Genomic DNA, 15,404 nt, shown 5'->3' with positions numbered 1-15,404 from the left:
ACAATTTTTAGGAATTCGGAAACATCACCAGGCTTAGCCTTGGTCGATTTGACAGGTATGCGATCGCATGTAGCGCTTTGTTGCGGTGCGATCATCCTTGCGACATGTTTTTCCGAAACACCTGTTATCACAACATGCTACTTTGAGCGCATTTTCCGCAACGTTTGCCTTTATCCATTATCAAAAAAAAAACTGCAAAGAAAATTCCTGAATTGTTTGTATCTGTGAAAATATATAAAACCTAGGCTAATTTTATTGAAAACAACATTTATGTGCTTTTGTATGTCGGAAGCTTAAAACCGTTTCGCCAGTACTGGCTCAATGCCGTAGAGACGAACATCTGGTTGAATACCAACAGCGTTAGATAGGCCTAGTGGTTAAGTTTTCAAATATATTTTCCACACTAGGTGACAGCAGAAGTTGTCTGGATTTGCTGGTAACCGTGTCATATGACAGCAGAAGCAGAACGGTGAAAACTGTTTTCTGTTAATGAAAGCGTTGATTTTGTTTGTCTTCTGTTTACGGCTGCAGAGGTTTTTGCTCTTGCAAGCAATGATTTGCTAGTTTGGCATTGGCTGTGTCAGTTTGAAGTTTTACACATAATTATACTGCCATGGTTGCTTTGTAAGTCATTTTTTTACCTTTTTTTTGAGAAAACGAATACAAGTTTTACTGTGTGTTACTTGTTTTTAATTTAACTTATTTGAAACTAATTGTATCTAATATGGTTCTTTACTTCTTCATGTTTTTGCAGATAATTAACCTAAATATCATTGGCGACGAAAGTAGTAACACAACATTTGCAGATACTGCTTTTGAAAGACTCTTTCTAGTGTTGAAAAAGTTTTTTCATCATGGCAAGGTAAGGCCCAAAATGATTCTAATTTTTCTGTAAAAGTTTGACATTTTGAATCCATATGAAAATCTTTAATTAGATTATAAAGTTGGGAAAAATTATTTGGATTTTGTTCAAAACAGATTTATTGTTTGTTTTTAGCATGGACCCCCATGAAGGGTTTGCTGTGGGATCATATTCAAAACCATTATACCCAGGATTAGAAGATGACAGCATAGTTGCTGTATCATCTGGTGATGTGAAACCAAGGATTTTAATTATGGGTCTGCGAAGAAGTGGCAAATCTTCCATTCAGAAGGTATGGTATACCTTTAAGGGCCAAAAAAATGATTACTCTATTTGCTACAAACAACCCAAACAGGACCTTTGTTTCAAAATTGTCACATGTTACCAGTGTTCAAAGTGCAACTTTTTTTCTACTTGCCTATTAAATAATGTAGCTTGATTCATGAAGTACCAGCAAAATATGCATCCATCATTGTCTTTAACCATATGGAGAGTTTAAGTGAAATGTACACATAAAAATAGCTGACTGATATTGGATTTTAGACTTTTGAGGTCATATACTAAACACAGCAAAAAACACTTACCGTATTTATTGTTTTACAGGTTGTTTTTCACAAGATGTCTCCAAATGAAACCCTATTTTTAGAGAGCACTGCCAAAATCAGCAAAGACGATGTTTCAAATAATTCCTTCATTAACTTCCAAATTTGGGACATTCCAGGCCAAATTGATTTATTTGAGCCAACCTACGACTTGGGAATGATTTTAAGTGGAACTGGAGCCCTTATATTTGTAGTTGATGCGCAGGTGAGGAAACTACAAATTAATTTCGTGTAACATAAGTTCCATATAGAAAACTTAAATTCGTTACCTTTTGTTGGTAGAACAATTGCAAAGATTTAGACTTGCAGTTTTTGTTTAACTATCACTTATATTATTATACAGGACGACTATATGGAGGCTCTTACATGTTTACACAGGATTGTCTCCAAAGCCTACTCAGTAAGTGAAAATTTACATTTGCTTTTAAGAAACCTTCGCATGTGTGGCATTGAAATATTATTATTCTTTAAAAAAATGTTCATCAATTTTAAGGTAAATCCCCACATTCGGTTTGAGATATTTATTCACAAAGTTGATGGTCTGTCGGATGACCACAAAATTGAAACACAGCGCGACATTTCCCAAAGAGCAAATGAGGAGCTGCATGAATCTGGATTGAATGATCTTCATTTAAGGTAAATAACAAATAAAAAAGTGTTCTAAAAACATATTGAAATGAAAACGCTAAGTAAAATTTATGTTGTGAGTTTTTTTGTGTTCAAAATATATTTAACGGTTTAAAATGGAAGTGTTTATCATTTGTTTAAATATTAGTAAAATATTGTTTAGTTTTTACCTGACTTCAATTTATGATCATTCCATCTTTGAGGCATTCAGCAAAGTGGTGCAAAAACTAATTCCTCAACTGTCCACGCTAGAAAATCTGCTCAGTATATTTGTACAGGTTAGTTTTGTTTGTGTTCTTAACAGTTTTTCTCCATGGTCTTTAAATTACTCACTTATTGCAACCCTCACTTTAAAATCTTATTGTTTATTGACATAAAAGTCTTTGGTCTCATTGAAAGCATTGCTGAAATACTTTTTTAACTTTTACCCAAAGCAGTGTATTTTAAGCTTCTAATTTTTTATGCTTTGCTGGCAATAAACACAAAACATTGTTGCAAGAAATATGTTTGCAACTTCAATGTGATTTAAGAATGCTTTAGGTAAAAATAATAAATGGGTTAAAAACACCAAATATAATTTGATTTAATCATTTTATGACTGTTTCTGTTTTTACAGAATTCTGGGGTGGAAAAAACATTCCTGTTCGATATCACCAGTAAAATATATGTTGCTACTGATGGTTCACCTGTTGACATGCAATCATATGAGTTATGTTGTGAAATGATTGATGTTATGATGGACATGACATGCATTTACGGGTAATAATGTTGTATTAATTTTATGACTTAATTGGTTATTCTTCAAATCTTTGCATATTAGTGTTAGGATATAATGATGTTTAAATCTTTTCAATTTTTTTTGCTCAGAGATGAATCTGAAAGTACAAGTGAACAAGATTCCACATGCATCATTCGTTTGAACAATTCCAGTATCCTATACCTGCGTGAGATTACAAGGTTTCTCGTACTAGTGTGTATTCTTCGTGATGAGGCCTTTACCAAAAGAGGTGATGAAGGCTAATTTGCAGTAGTACAACTACAAACAAATATTTTCTATTTTGTAAACACAATACAAAAGAAACCAGTGTTTTGACCACTACCCAAATTAATAAACTAAAAATTGTTATGTCCACCAAGTGCAAATAAATAAACTTTATGAACAACAAAAACAAACAGTAAAAGCCTGAATGCTGTTTAAAGAAGCTACCAAAAACATCTACAAAAATAAAATAAAAAAACAACAGATAAAGCTACGATCCACTTCTTAATTTTCAATTTTTAAAAACAAATTGCATTACATTGGGAAACAGTGCTTTTAAGTCCCCCAGTGAATAGAATAAAAATGTTGTCTAAGGTTCCATTTTCTCACACCCTATTACAGATTCTTTGGAAGCTTACATTTAATAACTTCTCAATAATATTTATAACACATAACTTTTTCCTTTAGGTATCATCAATTACAATATCTTGTGCTTGCAAAACGCCATCCACAGTGTGTTCGATGTGAGAAGGACAGCAAAACTGAATGGACAGCTTCCGATTGAAGGACCAAGCAGTTTAAAACAACTTTCAACTTCCGCTCATGCCTAACAGAAGCAAGACGGTCAAAAAACTGACAACTAGTTCTGCACTTACTGCTTGGGCAAAAAGCCTGTTATTTCAGTACAGAATGTATTCCTTACACCTCACCCACTGTTTGCAATTCAAATGACTGGACACATTTGGTACTGGGTGAAATTTAATTGTTTGTTCAAACTACAACGTTAACGAGGTAGAAAAAAAGGTAAAAAAACAACAAAATTCTGCAATTTGATTGCTTTACATGCATATCATGGTTGGAGGTTTAAGTTGCTATATCTTCGGAGATTTTGTTGGACTCTCAAATAACATTTCACCATTTCTCTTAAAAGAGAATTTTTGTTTTCGTCTGCCGTCGTGAGATGGTGATGGCACATTAGTGGATGATGCTGTTGCCTGGCCCTGAGCATAAATACAAACAAATGCTTTAAAATTCTCCAACATAATCTATGTTTTTAGTCAACATTTAAGCAGTTCCACTAAAAAGGGCATATCACACAAATTAAAATACACAATTTTAACAGAAGTAGTTCAACTTTACACTGTCAATATCATTGTTGATTTTTCAAAGCGTTTTAACTTAAATCCTGACATTTGCATTACTTTTATTGGCCGTTCAAAAAGTCATCACCACGAACCTTTGTGTATGCTGCACGTTTAAGTATGTTGACTCGCGACAAAATATCTTTGCTTCGTGGTTCTTCCTCGCTCTTGACACCACCATGCGGCAACGATTCGTCACTGTTGGAGGCTCGTGCCCTGCTGTTCAAATTTCGCAGAAAATGTCATTTTTAAATTCATTTTATTTGTGGCATGCGCGTGCACCAATGTTTTCATTAAAGTATGCAATAATATGAATTACTATTGCTATTTTTTTCGAACAAAGAAAAGTTAAGACGGAGGTGTGGGATAGATTAGACTAGGGCCGCGTGAAAACTATGTTCTATGGAACAGGACATAAAACTTGCGCTTTTGGCAGAGCAAGACGGCAAGTCTCAAAGTTAAATATGTTTTCTAAGTGGACGATTTCTGAATTGTGTTTTAAAATTTATTTCTAAATTTATTTTTCATCCGACTTGGACTTCGCCGAAACGTGGTACGTCCACTAATATCACGCTAATGCGCCAAACGAACCCGCTCAAATTTGCCAGCATCGAACATTCGTTATTTCCAGGCTCGCGCAAAAAACCTCACTGAAATACGAGCAAAAGTTTACTACACAAAGATCATAAAGACCTCGTTGGCAGCAAAATTTAGAAAATTAAAAAAATACCTTCTGTCATCTTCAGTGAACGACTTGCTGGCCATGTGCATGGGGGAAATGCTAAAATAAACGAAATATAATTAACGAAAAATGACACCAGAAATTATTGGTTTGACTATGATAGCAATGGGTAAAAAACATGTACACCGTTGTGAATAAACAAACCAACCGAAACACGTATACTTTATCGAATAAAGATAAAAAGCCTGTTACGACTTGCAAAGGTTTAAACAACTTACGACGAAATTAACAAAACGATATTTTTGTCAGTCGTTGAATTTTACCAAACGAAGTCACCGTATGCTTAAAAGCAAAAATAGTTTAAAGGCCGTCGATTGATAGGCCATGTATACATGAATCATACGTAAATGCCAATGCGGTCCGGTACGACAACGGTTTTCCCAAATCGTGATCGTACCATGCGCAAACCGCTGATGACAGCTTAGCAACAGCACAACATAATTTTACTACCAATTGTGAAATACCTTTCTATCCTGTCGCAATATTAAAACGAAGTTGCAGGGATAAAGCTAGCCCACGCTTAACATTACAGCATTGATTGTCCGCCCTTTTTAATGCGAACCACATATTACCACACGAACTTAGCGAATGACCTTCCACTTCAGTTGTACAAGGTCAGGTGCACAAGTGGATGATTGTGAAGAGGATTAGTCGTCTTTACATGTGATATATAACAAGTGAAATTGGTAACATTTGTTTACTTTAGGTCTTGCTCACTGCTCCTAATATCCTAATTATATCCCCACCAATGACAGTCACCAAATTTCCGAAATAAAGTAACAAACTTTTTTTATAAGCAACCATTAAGCTACATTATAACTCCTATTTTCTGAATTTATTCAAGGCCTTTCATATTCCTGGCAGTGCATTACTTAGCTGACCTACTGAAAGTATGTTGGCAAAATAAAATTTGACAAATCCAACATATTGATGTAAATGCAAAAACATAAAATCTGCATTTGCTAGCAAGTTTTTCTGAAAGAAACTAACTGACAAAAGTGTTCTTACACTTGTTGTTGAAAACAACTCACCATTTCACAGGTTGAAATCCATCTAGTGGTGGACTGTTGTCATATGATGGGTCAACAGGTCGAAGAGCAGAAAATTTTGATCCACTGAGTAAAAAAGTGCGACTTGGGGCAGAACTCGGTCGTCCAAAGTGGGCTTGTTCATCTGCGCTCAACTGTGACATTGTGATTCTGGCCCCTCCTGCATTGATTGTTGTTTTCATGCCTGAAAATTGAAAAAAAAACACAGATAACTATGAGTTAAATGTAAGACTGATTTTAAAAGTTTTTGAAAAATACATGAATTTGGGGTTAACTCAATTTTGCCAATTAAGTTTTTTGGTGTAAAAATGTTGCATCTGATTGAGTGTGGTCTGGTTTTATTGGGAAAAAAACACAATTCCAGCCTGCATAGTTTTGCCAAATTTGTTAATAAAGACAGATTTTTGTTGTGAAAAGATTGCATCATTTGAATTTACCTGTAGAAGGACTTCCTTGACAGTATGTCTGTCTGTCCGAGTTGGATCTCACAAGATTTACATTGTTCACCATATTAAGAGTAGTTTCTGATGTAATGCTAAATTGGCTACTGCTGTCAACAAAGTCTGAATGCATTTCAGAAGTAGAAGCTTGAGTTGATAAATCCAAACAAAACTCATTGGCATCTGAAAAAGGTTTTCCGAAAATAGTAAGCAGTGCAAAAAACTTTAAGGGTGGCTGTTTCAGTTTTTACATTTGAAATATTGCGCCTTCTTGATTAAAAAAGAACCTAAATCATAATTTTGACAAAAAAGTCAATACAATCAAGTCATGCCAAAATTTTCTGTTTGTTTGCTTAATTCATTTTAATTTTTTACTTCCTTTTTACGATTTGTTCTAAATCAGTTTCATATCTAAATATGTTTGTCAACATGCAGTTGCAAGTCATTTGATGCCAGAAAGACATAAAGGCTACAGTAAAAAAGAAACAAAAACAAGAGTGCAATTGAATATTCATTGCACATAGTTTTAGATAAATTTGATTACCATAAACAATCCTTTCACGAAGTTAGACTTACTTTCAAAGTCATAGTAGCTTCCAACAGTGCTTTCCTCAGTGTTCAAATTCTCGTCAAATTTCAGACGACGACTAAAAGTTGATTTGTCTGTTGCTGGTGATAATGGTGAAGGTGCAGGGACAGTGAATCCATCAATAGTGTAATCATAACCTGGAAATTGGTCCGTAGGCATTGCTAACGGTGTTTCTTCTGTTTTTACATGTGCTTTTGTTTCCTTGTTTTCAACAGTCTGTGGTTGCAGCGTGGGTGTGTTCAGGGTCAATTGATTAAATTTGGTTGATGGTGTTTGCATGGAAGATTGAAATGCTTGTTTTATTAAATCGCTATCTGCTTCTGATGAATTTAAAATTGATGCTAGGATACTGGATTCCTGGCCTGTGTCAGTCGTTTTTGTTTCCTGATTGAAATAGGAAATGCTCTTTCCCCTGTGTGTTTTTAGTTCTGCTTCAAGCTGCTCAGTGTAGTGGTCATTTTTTTCCAATGCCTTCTGCAGTTGGGCAACCTGCTTTTCTGCAGCATCCAACCGGGATTGCAAAGTCGCTACTGTCAGTCGTCCAAATCTACAAATAATAAACCGTCAAAGCTTTAAAAAACAAAAACAATAAAATAATGCCCGGGTATAGAGCCCAAACTTTCAAGTTGTAGCTACACCCTCTCATTCAAATTAAAAAATGTTAACGTGCCCTAATTTACGAAATACTGATTGGAAAACTCTCACTACCCAACTTTTCCAGTCATGCCCAGAAAATATTATGAATTTTTTTCATTTTTTTTTTCTTTTTTGAAGGCAAGAAACAGAAACTACAATTGACATAAAAAACTCATAAAGGTCTTTATACTTCATTGGAGATCTGGTGGAAATTTCCTCTCGAATTCGTCGATTTTCTATCTTCAAATCTTGATTTCCTTTTCTTAAAATCTCATTTTCCTGATCACAATAAAAGCAACTAGTTACCAAAAGAACAAAAATAAACAATATTGCAACTAAAATTACTTTTTTCGCATCTGACAGATCCTTTTTTGTTTTACTGAAGGTCTTTGTTGCATCTTGAAGCTTTTTTGTTAAGCTCAACATGGCATCCACAGACTTTTGTCCTCCACATGTGTGACATTTTGTTGTGGAACCAGATGGCTCGGCAGATGTTTTTGGGCAAGAATCAAGCTGCTCTTTTAATCGCTTGTTTTCCTTCTTTTGTTCATTGACAATCTTTTCAAGCTCAAAAATGTCATCCTGAAAACAATATTAAAAACGTTGAAAAAGCACACTTTCGAATTACACAAAGGTGGCAAAGAATGAAAAACAATAATTTGCATGGGGTCTTTGAAAGTCAATTGCACTCAGATTGTTACCTCATATTCTTTTCGTATGAGCTCATGTCTTGCTCTCCTTAATTCCCTACTTGTTAATCTATCAACAGGAGTATCTGTGTTCTGGGACAGATCCCCACCTACAAACCAAAAACCTTTTTTGAAAACTTAGGGTCCACAAAGGGATAGAGACAATGTGAAAGAAAATTCACTTACCTATTATAGGTCGGATGGGGCTTTGTGTTGTGATTTCAACACGACAGGTAGGACACTGACTGTTCCTGTCCAGCCAAACATTCATACATGAACTGCAGAACACATGATGGTTGCTGCAAGTGACTGGTTCCTTTACCTGACAAAATCAAACCGTTCTTTACTACAGAATTTAATTGCTAATGCTTTGCTAGTGACATGAATTATGGGTTTCTTACACATTTTAGTTATTCAAGTCAAACACTTAAGGCTATGTGGCTGGAAAAGGTAGTTGTTTATGCTTCACACCCACAATGTAAAATACACCAGAAAACATGACATATTTACATTGTCCAGGCGTTATATTATTAACATTTAGAGACTACTCAGAAAAAAAATGCAATAAACAATTTTTACGACAATAATAAGACACCGTTTGCCCCAAACATTTAACACGTTTTTAAAGCAAAAATGTAGGAAATTTTACGTTTTAGTTGAACAACAAATCCATGTAATCGCCTGTTATTGATTAAATACAATATTCTGCAATCTAAGCAAATAAAATCCCAAAAAAGAAAGTCGAAATGGTCAGACAAAGAAGTTTTTTCTTGGTAATTTTACGAATAAAGCGGCGCCGAGAAAATGCGTAACATAGCACGAAAAACACCAAGTAAAAATACAAAAATCAGCACATGGCATCTACTTGGCCTAAAGAATACGTGTATTAGAAAACAAGTCGCAAAACTTACCTTTCCGAGGCATATTTGGCATGACATAGGCAGTGTAAAAGACACAGAGGAACGCATCACCTCTTTCCCGCCAGACATCTTGAAAACTGGCGTATAGTGGGCTGGGAAGCGTCACAATGAAGTGTTACGCTTCGCTGAATCCACGCTAAAATGAAAAAAGTCTTTTTGTGGCAGAAAATAATTTATTTCTATGATTTATTTTTCACATAATAAACATTTTATAAATAGAGTCTTAGATCGGCTTGAATCTTGTTTACCGCATACAATAATTTTAAGCGCAAGGTCATTGGCAAATTTGTGAATAGTTTGTTTACATTTGACCAATGACGTCATAAACGGTGGAATCCGGCGAGGAATTGTGACGTGTTCACTGGATCAGCTGTTGAGAGCAACTCGCGTATCGCGGCTTCTTGTTTCCAACACAACGACGCTGATTGAAGACCCAGCAGGTAATCTCGTGTTTTAAAGATAAAATTATCGTATATTTTAATGTTTTTATCGTTGATCGATTGTATTTATTCTAGTCTGTTGATCTGTTTTGCATTTTGGCAAATTGTACTGCAAATTACTTAGTAGGGAATGGGGCAGTTATTAGGTATTAAAATAGGTTGAAAAGTTTTGTATTCTTTATCATGCATTCTGATTTCCTAAACCAGTTTTTTGCACCAGAGTTATGCAAATAATTTGATTGAAGATCTACTTATAGTTAACTTGCAATAGAATTACCCAGTTTGTTGTGTGCCTGGTACGTGAATACAAATGAATGTCATAAACATATATTTAGGTTTAGATAAAACATAAAGTCATTTGTTTTCTTGTTTTTACTTAACAACATTGTTCAGGTTCTATTATACATGGATTGGAAATTATACCATAAAAAGAGAATATATAATTATGTAATTTATTTTAGCTTTGCTTGTCAGTGAACACCATTAATCATGCTACAGTTGTGTGGCCTTACTTTCATGAGCCAGGAACGAAAAGCAAGGAAGTGTGTGGCATTTGCTTCCATACTTATAAATCTTTGCTTTACTGTATGACACCTTCCTTTTTTCGTTTGTTGGAAAATTAGTTGCAAAGTAACTGATGAAAATGGCTCTCTGCGTTTTTGACTTAACCAATGTAAAAGACAAGATAGAAAAAGCAGTTTATTACGAGCATATTCTAATAGTTTTAGTAGACAATTGTAACAGAGTGTTGACTGAAGTATTATTTAATTCTTTTTTAACACAAAACATTTCATCTGATTCAGATATTTTTTCTGTGTGCGGAAAATAATAACTATTATTTTGTACAGGTAAATTTGGTTTTATTTGGAAATGGTCAATAGATGATTTGGACTAAATCAAAAGCATACAACAGAGATATGGCTGCCAGTGTGGGATTCTTGTCTTCTGTGAAGGAGAAGTTGTTGAAGAACTGGTTTGTAATTGGAATCGTTTCTGTGATCTTGCTAGCAAAATCTAACCCAGGATTTGGAGCCAAAGGAGGTGCTTATTTTTTTTGTTTCTTGCTCTGTTTGTTTTAGCTCTTGATTATGTGGTTTGTATTTTATTTGTTTCGGACAATTCTGTCGTTAAAATTTAAACAGAAACATAGTTCACATTAGACAAAAAAGTATATCATGGGTTAAATCACTTAAAGATTTCTAATGTCTGTAGGAGTAAATGTTCAGTGATTAGAAAAAAAAATCCAGGATCATCTTGTCATGTGATCAGGTTATTATCCATGCCAAAACTGCGTTATGCCTTGATTGATGATATCCTGACAGTCTATTTGCAACACTTCCCCTATAAATTCATTTCTCACTCTTATCCAATGTTGCGCAACCTAGCAATAAAGTGTGAAATATTTTTATCACTGCAAGCTTTTTTCTTTTATGTTTAATCTCAATATAGGAGTTTTTTTTATTTTTATGTTACCTTTTCAGGTCCTCTTATGCCAGAAATCACTGTGAAATACATTGCTGTGTCTGTTATTTTCTTCAATAGTGGTCTGTCACTTAAAACTGAAGAGCTTAAGAAAGCTCTTATGATGGTAAGCATTTTTACCAATTAACCCACTACTTTATATTTGGATTTTACATGTAAAAATGAATTTACTTTCAGGTTCAATTACATGTTTTTATTCAATCCTTCACGTTACTTTTCACACCTTGCTTTATGTGGGCACTGCTACACTTTGTCCTGTCCAAAACTGCCATCAATGTATTTCTTTTACAAGGGTATGTCATGTTTTTAAACTACAAGGCATGCATAGTGCCAAAAATAGATGATTTGTTTACTTTTCTAGTTCGTTAAATGTATTTTTTTGTTAAACACAGCCAACATCCATGTTTACATATTTTTCGTAACTGTAATTAGGTTTTACACACATTACTGCAACAAGCTAGAGGCAAAATGTGTCTTTATAACTCTACAAATTCAGAAAAAGCTGACAGTTTTATTTTATGTTATGTAGACTGCAGGTTGTTAGCTGCATGCCGCCACCAGTATCATCTGCTGTGATCTTTACGAAAGCTGTTGGTGGTAATGATGCAGCAGCAATTTTCAATTCAGCTTTTGGTAGCTTTCTGGGAATTGTGGTTTCTCCAGTACTTGTTTTCACTTTTGTAAGTCAATTAATTTGGTTGGAGCAACTTTTTGCGTGGACAAACACAATTTGGAGAAACATAAAAATTTGGCCAATGTGTAAAAGATTTTATGCAACAATGTATACACCAACATATGTTATTGTTTTTTCAAACAATTATTTGCATATTCTTGTGTTACTAGATTTTAATTTAATGCTTATTTTGACCAAAAGTGACATTTTTTCTCGTTTGCAGATGGGTTCATCCTCAACTGTTCCATTCATGGACATATTTTCCAGTCTTTTTGTAACTGTCGTGGTGCCAATACTTTGTGGACAGGTAGGTGAATCTTCTCTTGAGTGAGCAGACAAAACTTTGAAATTTACAAAGAAAACATGTTTCCACACTGACACCCTGAACCAGTCTGTGATATTTGCCAATAACTACTATTAGTTTGTTAACTGGGCGTGGTCAGAGAACAAGAAGCTGCTAGGGTGGGAACTTATTCTTTGGTGTGCAGAAGATTGTTTTGTAGATATTTTATTAGTTTCAACAGACCTTTTAAAATTCTTTAAAGTGCAGTATTGGTTAAAAAACGTTGTTGCATTCTAACTAATAAATAAAGAAAACAAAAACAGTTTTAAGGCAGGTTTTCGTTTGACAATAATTTTGTACATTACACCCAACTTTCTTATTTTTTATTCTGTAGATTGCTCGCCAATTTATCAAATTGTGGTTGGACCGGGTGCAGCCACCTTTTGGAACAATTGGCAGTTTTATCTTGCTGCTTATTATCTACACAACATTTTGTGACACGTTCTCAAACTCAGCATTGGCTATTGACAAATTCAGCTTAGTTGGAGTTGCAGTGACTGGTAAGTTCCAACAATTGTTTTTCTAAAATGAATTACTTTAACTTATGGTGGCCAAAATAAATACATGTCAAAATGGGATAAATAAACGGTCATTTGATAGGTTGATACTGTAAAAGGAGCGTGGTTTCTCAAAGAGTTGTATAAAACTGGTCAAAGTGACTTGACTTGGTTTTTGTTAGTGACAGCTATATACTGTCACACGTTTTTTTGAAAAAAACAACGCCATTTCGGTGTTAAAACACCTAAAAACGAAAAATTCCTTTTGATTTGGAGGTGGATACACTTGTTTGTGCTGAAGAGTCCAGTCCAGACCCTTAAACTACCCAACGTTGTTTGTTTTGTCCATGTCATAAAAGTGCTAACGTTGTTCGTAAAAATTAGCTGATGCCAACTTTGTTCACGCACAAACAGCGAGTTTGGGATTTGTTTGGCAAAGCGGTACTCTTGTCACATGACAAAATGCGCGGGAGATTTTCAAAAGAACAAACGCAGAGCAGCTCAAGTGCTTTGATGTCATGCGGCACTGCTTGTGGTCACGTGCTGACAGCTTATTACGTCACAACAAGAACATGGCGATTAAAAACAGCATCCGAACTTTTATTTTGAATTTTGAAGTAATTGTTCCTAATATTTCCACAAGATTTTTTTGATTTAATACCGTTACTGTTCTGAAACATCGATTTTAATGCATCATTAGCGTAGGTTTTGTTGTCGAGAATATTTTAACAAACCGTGTTTTATTTCAGTATTCCTCGTGCAAGCTACCCTAATCACCACAGTCTTTTTGGTCACAACCCGATTTAAGTGGCTCGGTTTCCAACCACGTGACACAGTGGCAGCCATGTTCTGTTCTACGCACAAGTCGCTGACTTTGGGTAAGTTTCTCTTGGATTTCCGCTAGGGGGCGATCACGATTGTTGATTTTTAGGAATACGTTTAACAATGTCCAAGTTTTTAGGTCGATATCTGAAAAGTATGTAATTTTGTTCGCCACACTCCTACATTTACCACATAACCTTTGCGTGTAGATCCGCAATACAGAGTAAGGCATTTTTAGTGGGGGTAATGTTGGGAAATAGTATAAATAGTGGGACATGTATCTTTTCTTATGATAAATAAATACACAAGCCCATGTGATATTTCATATCTCATTTTCCATACGGGGCAATCATTTGGGTCCACACAACAGTGTCTTAAAGATTACTTTGATGTGTTCAGGCATACCGATGATCAAGGTGATCTACCAGGGCTCCGAATATCTATCCCTTCTTACAATCCCTCTACTCATTTACCACCCAACGCAAATGTTGCTTGGAGGATTCCTGGTACAAACAGTCCGTGGTTGGATGCACAGAGCGCAGAAAACCGTAGACCTTCCAGCGCCAACGTAAGTCGTGTGAATACCATTTTGATTTCCGTTGTCGGAGGAGGGCGGCGTTATGTGTACGGCAAGTAAAGAAGCCACATCATCAATTCGAAGCATAAGTTGTCGTTGATGCGTTTTAATTCGTGACTTTTTTGTCATGGTGCCTTATATGTATTTTATGTAGCGCGTAGTTTTAATTATTATATTTCTATGGCGGTGTGTTCGAAAAGTTGTGAAGCGACCTACAAGTGGTCAAACTTTTAGATTATGTAACAATGCATGCAGTATGTAGCAACAACAATTACCCATCATTGTGTCTCGTTTATATCTTTTTGCAGCAGCTGTCGGTAATTTTAAAATTTAGATTATAAATTAAACATTTACATTTTTGCAGTTTCGGTATTTGAAGGAAGCGTGTTTTAATGAAATTACTTGTAACGTATGCTTGGCGACAGTTTGCAGTAAACCAGTAAAGAAAGAATTTTAGCTATTGTTTTTTGTCCCTAATAAACCATAACAAAGAAAAATATTTTGTTGTTGTTGGAAGTGCGTTGGAAACTGCACCAATATTACCTCTAAACGCAATGCTATATGGTTAGTTTTACTGATGACAATCTAAAAAGAACCCCCTATTTTGCACAACCTAATATAACAGATGTGGCGTTGTTTTATTTTTGTGGATATTTTACTATCAACACCAACAAAACGCAATAATATGTACATTTTTGTTTATAGACCCCACCGAATTAGAATTTAAAAATTCTATTGTAAAAGTTAGTTTACATTCCAGGAAGCCATTCACATTTGTTTTCGCTTTTCTCGATGTATTTTATTAGTCAACATTGTGCTAATGTTCTGTAGCAAGTCGCTCGTTCAAGTTAAAATGCAGTGGTCATGTCTCGTAATAGTTCATGTATTTTGTACTCAGACTTATGATTGTATTGTTTTATATTGTCTTATTCGCACCTGGCTATTTATATCGAAAATAAATATATTCGGCTACACAAAACCGCTGTGTCAGTTTATATCAGGCTAAATAAGTCTATAAAATGCTGATTTTGAACCTTAAATTTGTGATCACTCGTCGCCACCAAGATGGCCGAGTGGTTGGCGCAACGCCCCTGTGCTCACTGAGTTGTTGATTCTAATCCCATCTCGTCAACTTGTGAAAAGCAAGAAGCTTAAGCAGTGCTTTTAACCCAATGGAACCTAATAGGTTGTACCTATTTCAAGTTACCAAATCCACTATAAGTCAAAACCACACAAGTAAAATCCAACGGACTTAGAATGAGGCAGCTCAGCGGCGGACGCACTTAGGGTTCC

At 35.1% G+C, this 15,404-nt stretch overlaps 3 protein-coding genes across 3 annotated transcripts; 2 read left to right on the top strand and 1 right to left on the bottom strand.

The window, feature by feature from the left end:
- The first annotated feature begins 458 nt into the window (after positions 1-458).
- LOC145238139 (ras-related GTP-binding protein C-like) lies at positions 459-4,527 on the top strand. The gene is made up of 10 exons (XM_080101213.1): positions 459-624; positions 755-862; positions 998-1,154; positions 1,466-1,669; positions 1,808-1,864; positions 1,958-2,100; positions 2,255-2,369; positions 2,708-2,850; positions 2,959-3,098; positions 3,539-4,527. The coding sequence occupies exons 2-10, from the start codon at positions 855-857 to the stop codon at positions 3,679-3,681; spliced, it is 1,110 nt and encodes a 369-aa protein (XP_079957339.1). The 5' UTR covers positions 459-624; positions 755-854; the 3' UTR covers positions 3,682-4,527.
- LOC145238137 (uncharacterized) lies at positions 3,812-9,394 on the bottom strand. The gene is made up of 11 exons (XM_080101211.1): positions 9,269-9,394; positions 8,544-8,679; positions 8,370-8,467; positions 8,014-8,250; positions 7,859-7,947; positions 7,020-7,579; positions 6,441-6,626; positions 5,986-6,187; positions 4,943-4,993; positions 4,308-4,431; positions 3,812-4,071 (listed from the first exon to the last, which is right to left on the bottom strand). Exons 1-11 carry the CDS (start codon positions 9,344-9,346, stop codon positions 3,943-3,945), a joined length of 1,890 nt encoding a protein of 629 aa, XP_079957337.1. The 5' UTR covers positions 9,347-9,394; the 3' UTR covers positions 3,812-3,942.
- Positions 9,395-9,600: 206 nt separating this feature from the next.
- LOC145238140 (sodium/bile acid cotransporter 7-like) lies at positions 9,601-15,090 on the top strand. Its single transcript, XM_080101214.1, has 9 exons — positions 9,601-9,717; positions 10,566-10,758; positions 11,199-11,305; positions 11,377-11,492; positions 11,729-11,879; positions 12,096-12,179; positions 12,550-12,715; positions 13,462-13,590; positions 13,934-15,090. The coding sequence occupies exons 2-9, from the start codon at positions 10,599-10,601 to the stop codon at positions 14,104-14,106; spliced, it is 1,086 nt and encodes a 361-aa protein (XP_079957340.1). The 5' UTR covers positions 9,601-9,717; positions 10,566-10,598; the 3' UTR covers positions 14,107-15,090.
- Positions 15,091-15,404: the final 314 nt, after the last annotated feature.

This window comes from Phallusia mammillata, chromosome 7 (assembly GCF_965637545.1).
Source record: "Phallusia mammillata chromosome 7, kaPhaMamm4.hap1.1, whole genome shotgun sequence".
Lineage (NCBI taxonomy): Eukaryota > Metazoa > Chordata > Ascidiacea > Phlebobranchia > Ascidiidae > Phallusia > Phallusia mammillata.
Note: the sequence above shows the minus strand (reverse complement) of the source record. Positions and strands in the feature narration are given on the sequence as shown.

Bases quoted from the DNA above. Each gene is read 5' to 3' on its own strand.
- LOC145238139 (XM_080101213.1), top strand. The intron at 1,155-1,465 runs GTATGGTATACC...ATTGTTTTACAG, and splicing joins GCAAATCTTCCATTCAGAAG to GTTGTTTTTCACAAGATGTC. The intron at 1,865-1,957 runs GTAAGTGAAAAT...ATCAATTTTAAG, and splicing joins TTGTCTCCAAAGCCTACTCA to GTAAATCCCCACATTCGGTT.
- LOC145238137 (XM_080101211.1), bottom strand. From the start codon at position 9,346: ATGTCTGGCGGGAAAGAGGTGATGCGTTCCTCTGTGTCTTTTACACTG. The intron at 6,627-7,019 runs GTAAGTCTAACT...AACCTTTTTCAG, and splicing joins AAGCTACTATGACTTTGAAA to ATGCCAATGAGTTTTGTTTG. The intron at 4,432-4,942 runs GTATTTTTTTAA...AAATTTGAACAG, and splicing joins TTCACTGAAGATGACAGAAG to CAGGGCACGAGCCTCCAACA.
- LOC145238140 (XM_080101214.1), top strand. From the start codon at position 10,599: ATGATTTGGACTAAATCAAAAGCATACAACAGAGATATGGCTGCCAGT. The intron at 10,759-11,198 runs GTGCTTATTTTT...TTACCTTTTCAG, and splicing joins AGGATTTGGAGCCAAAGGAG to GTCCTCTTATGCCAGAAATC. The intron at 11,880-12,095 runs GTAAGTCAATTA...TCTCGTTTGCAG, and splicing joins CAGTACTTGTTTTCACTTTT to ATGGGTTCATCCTCAACTGT.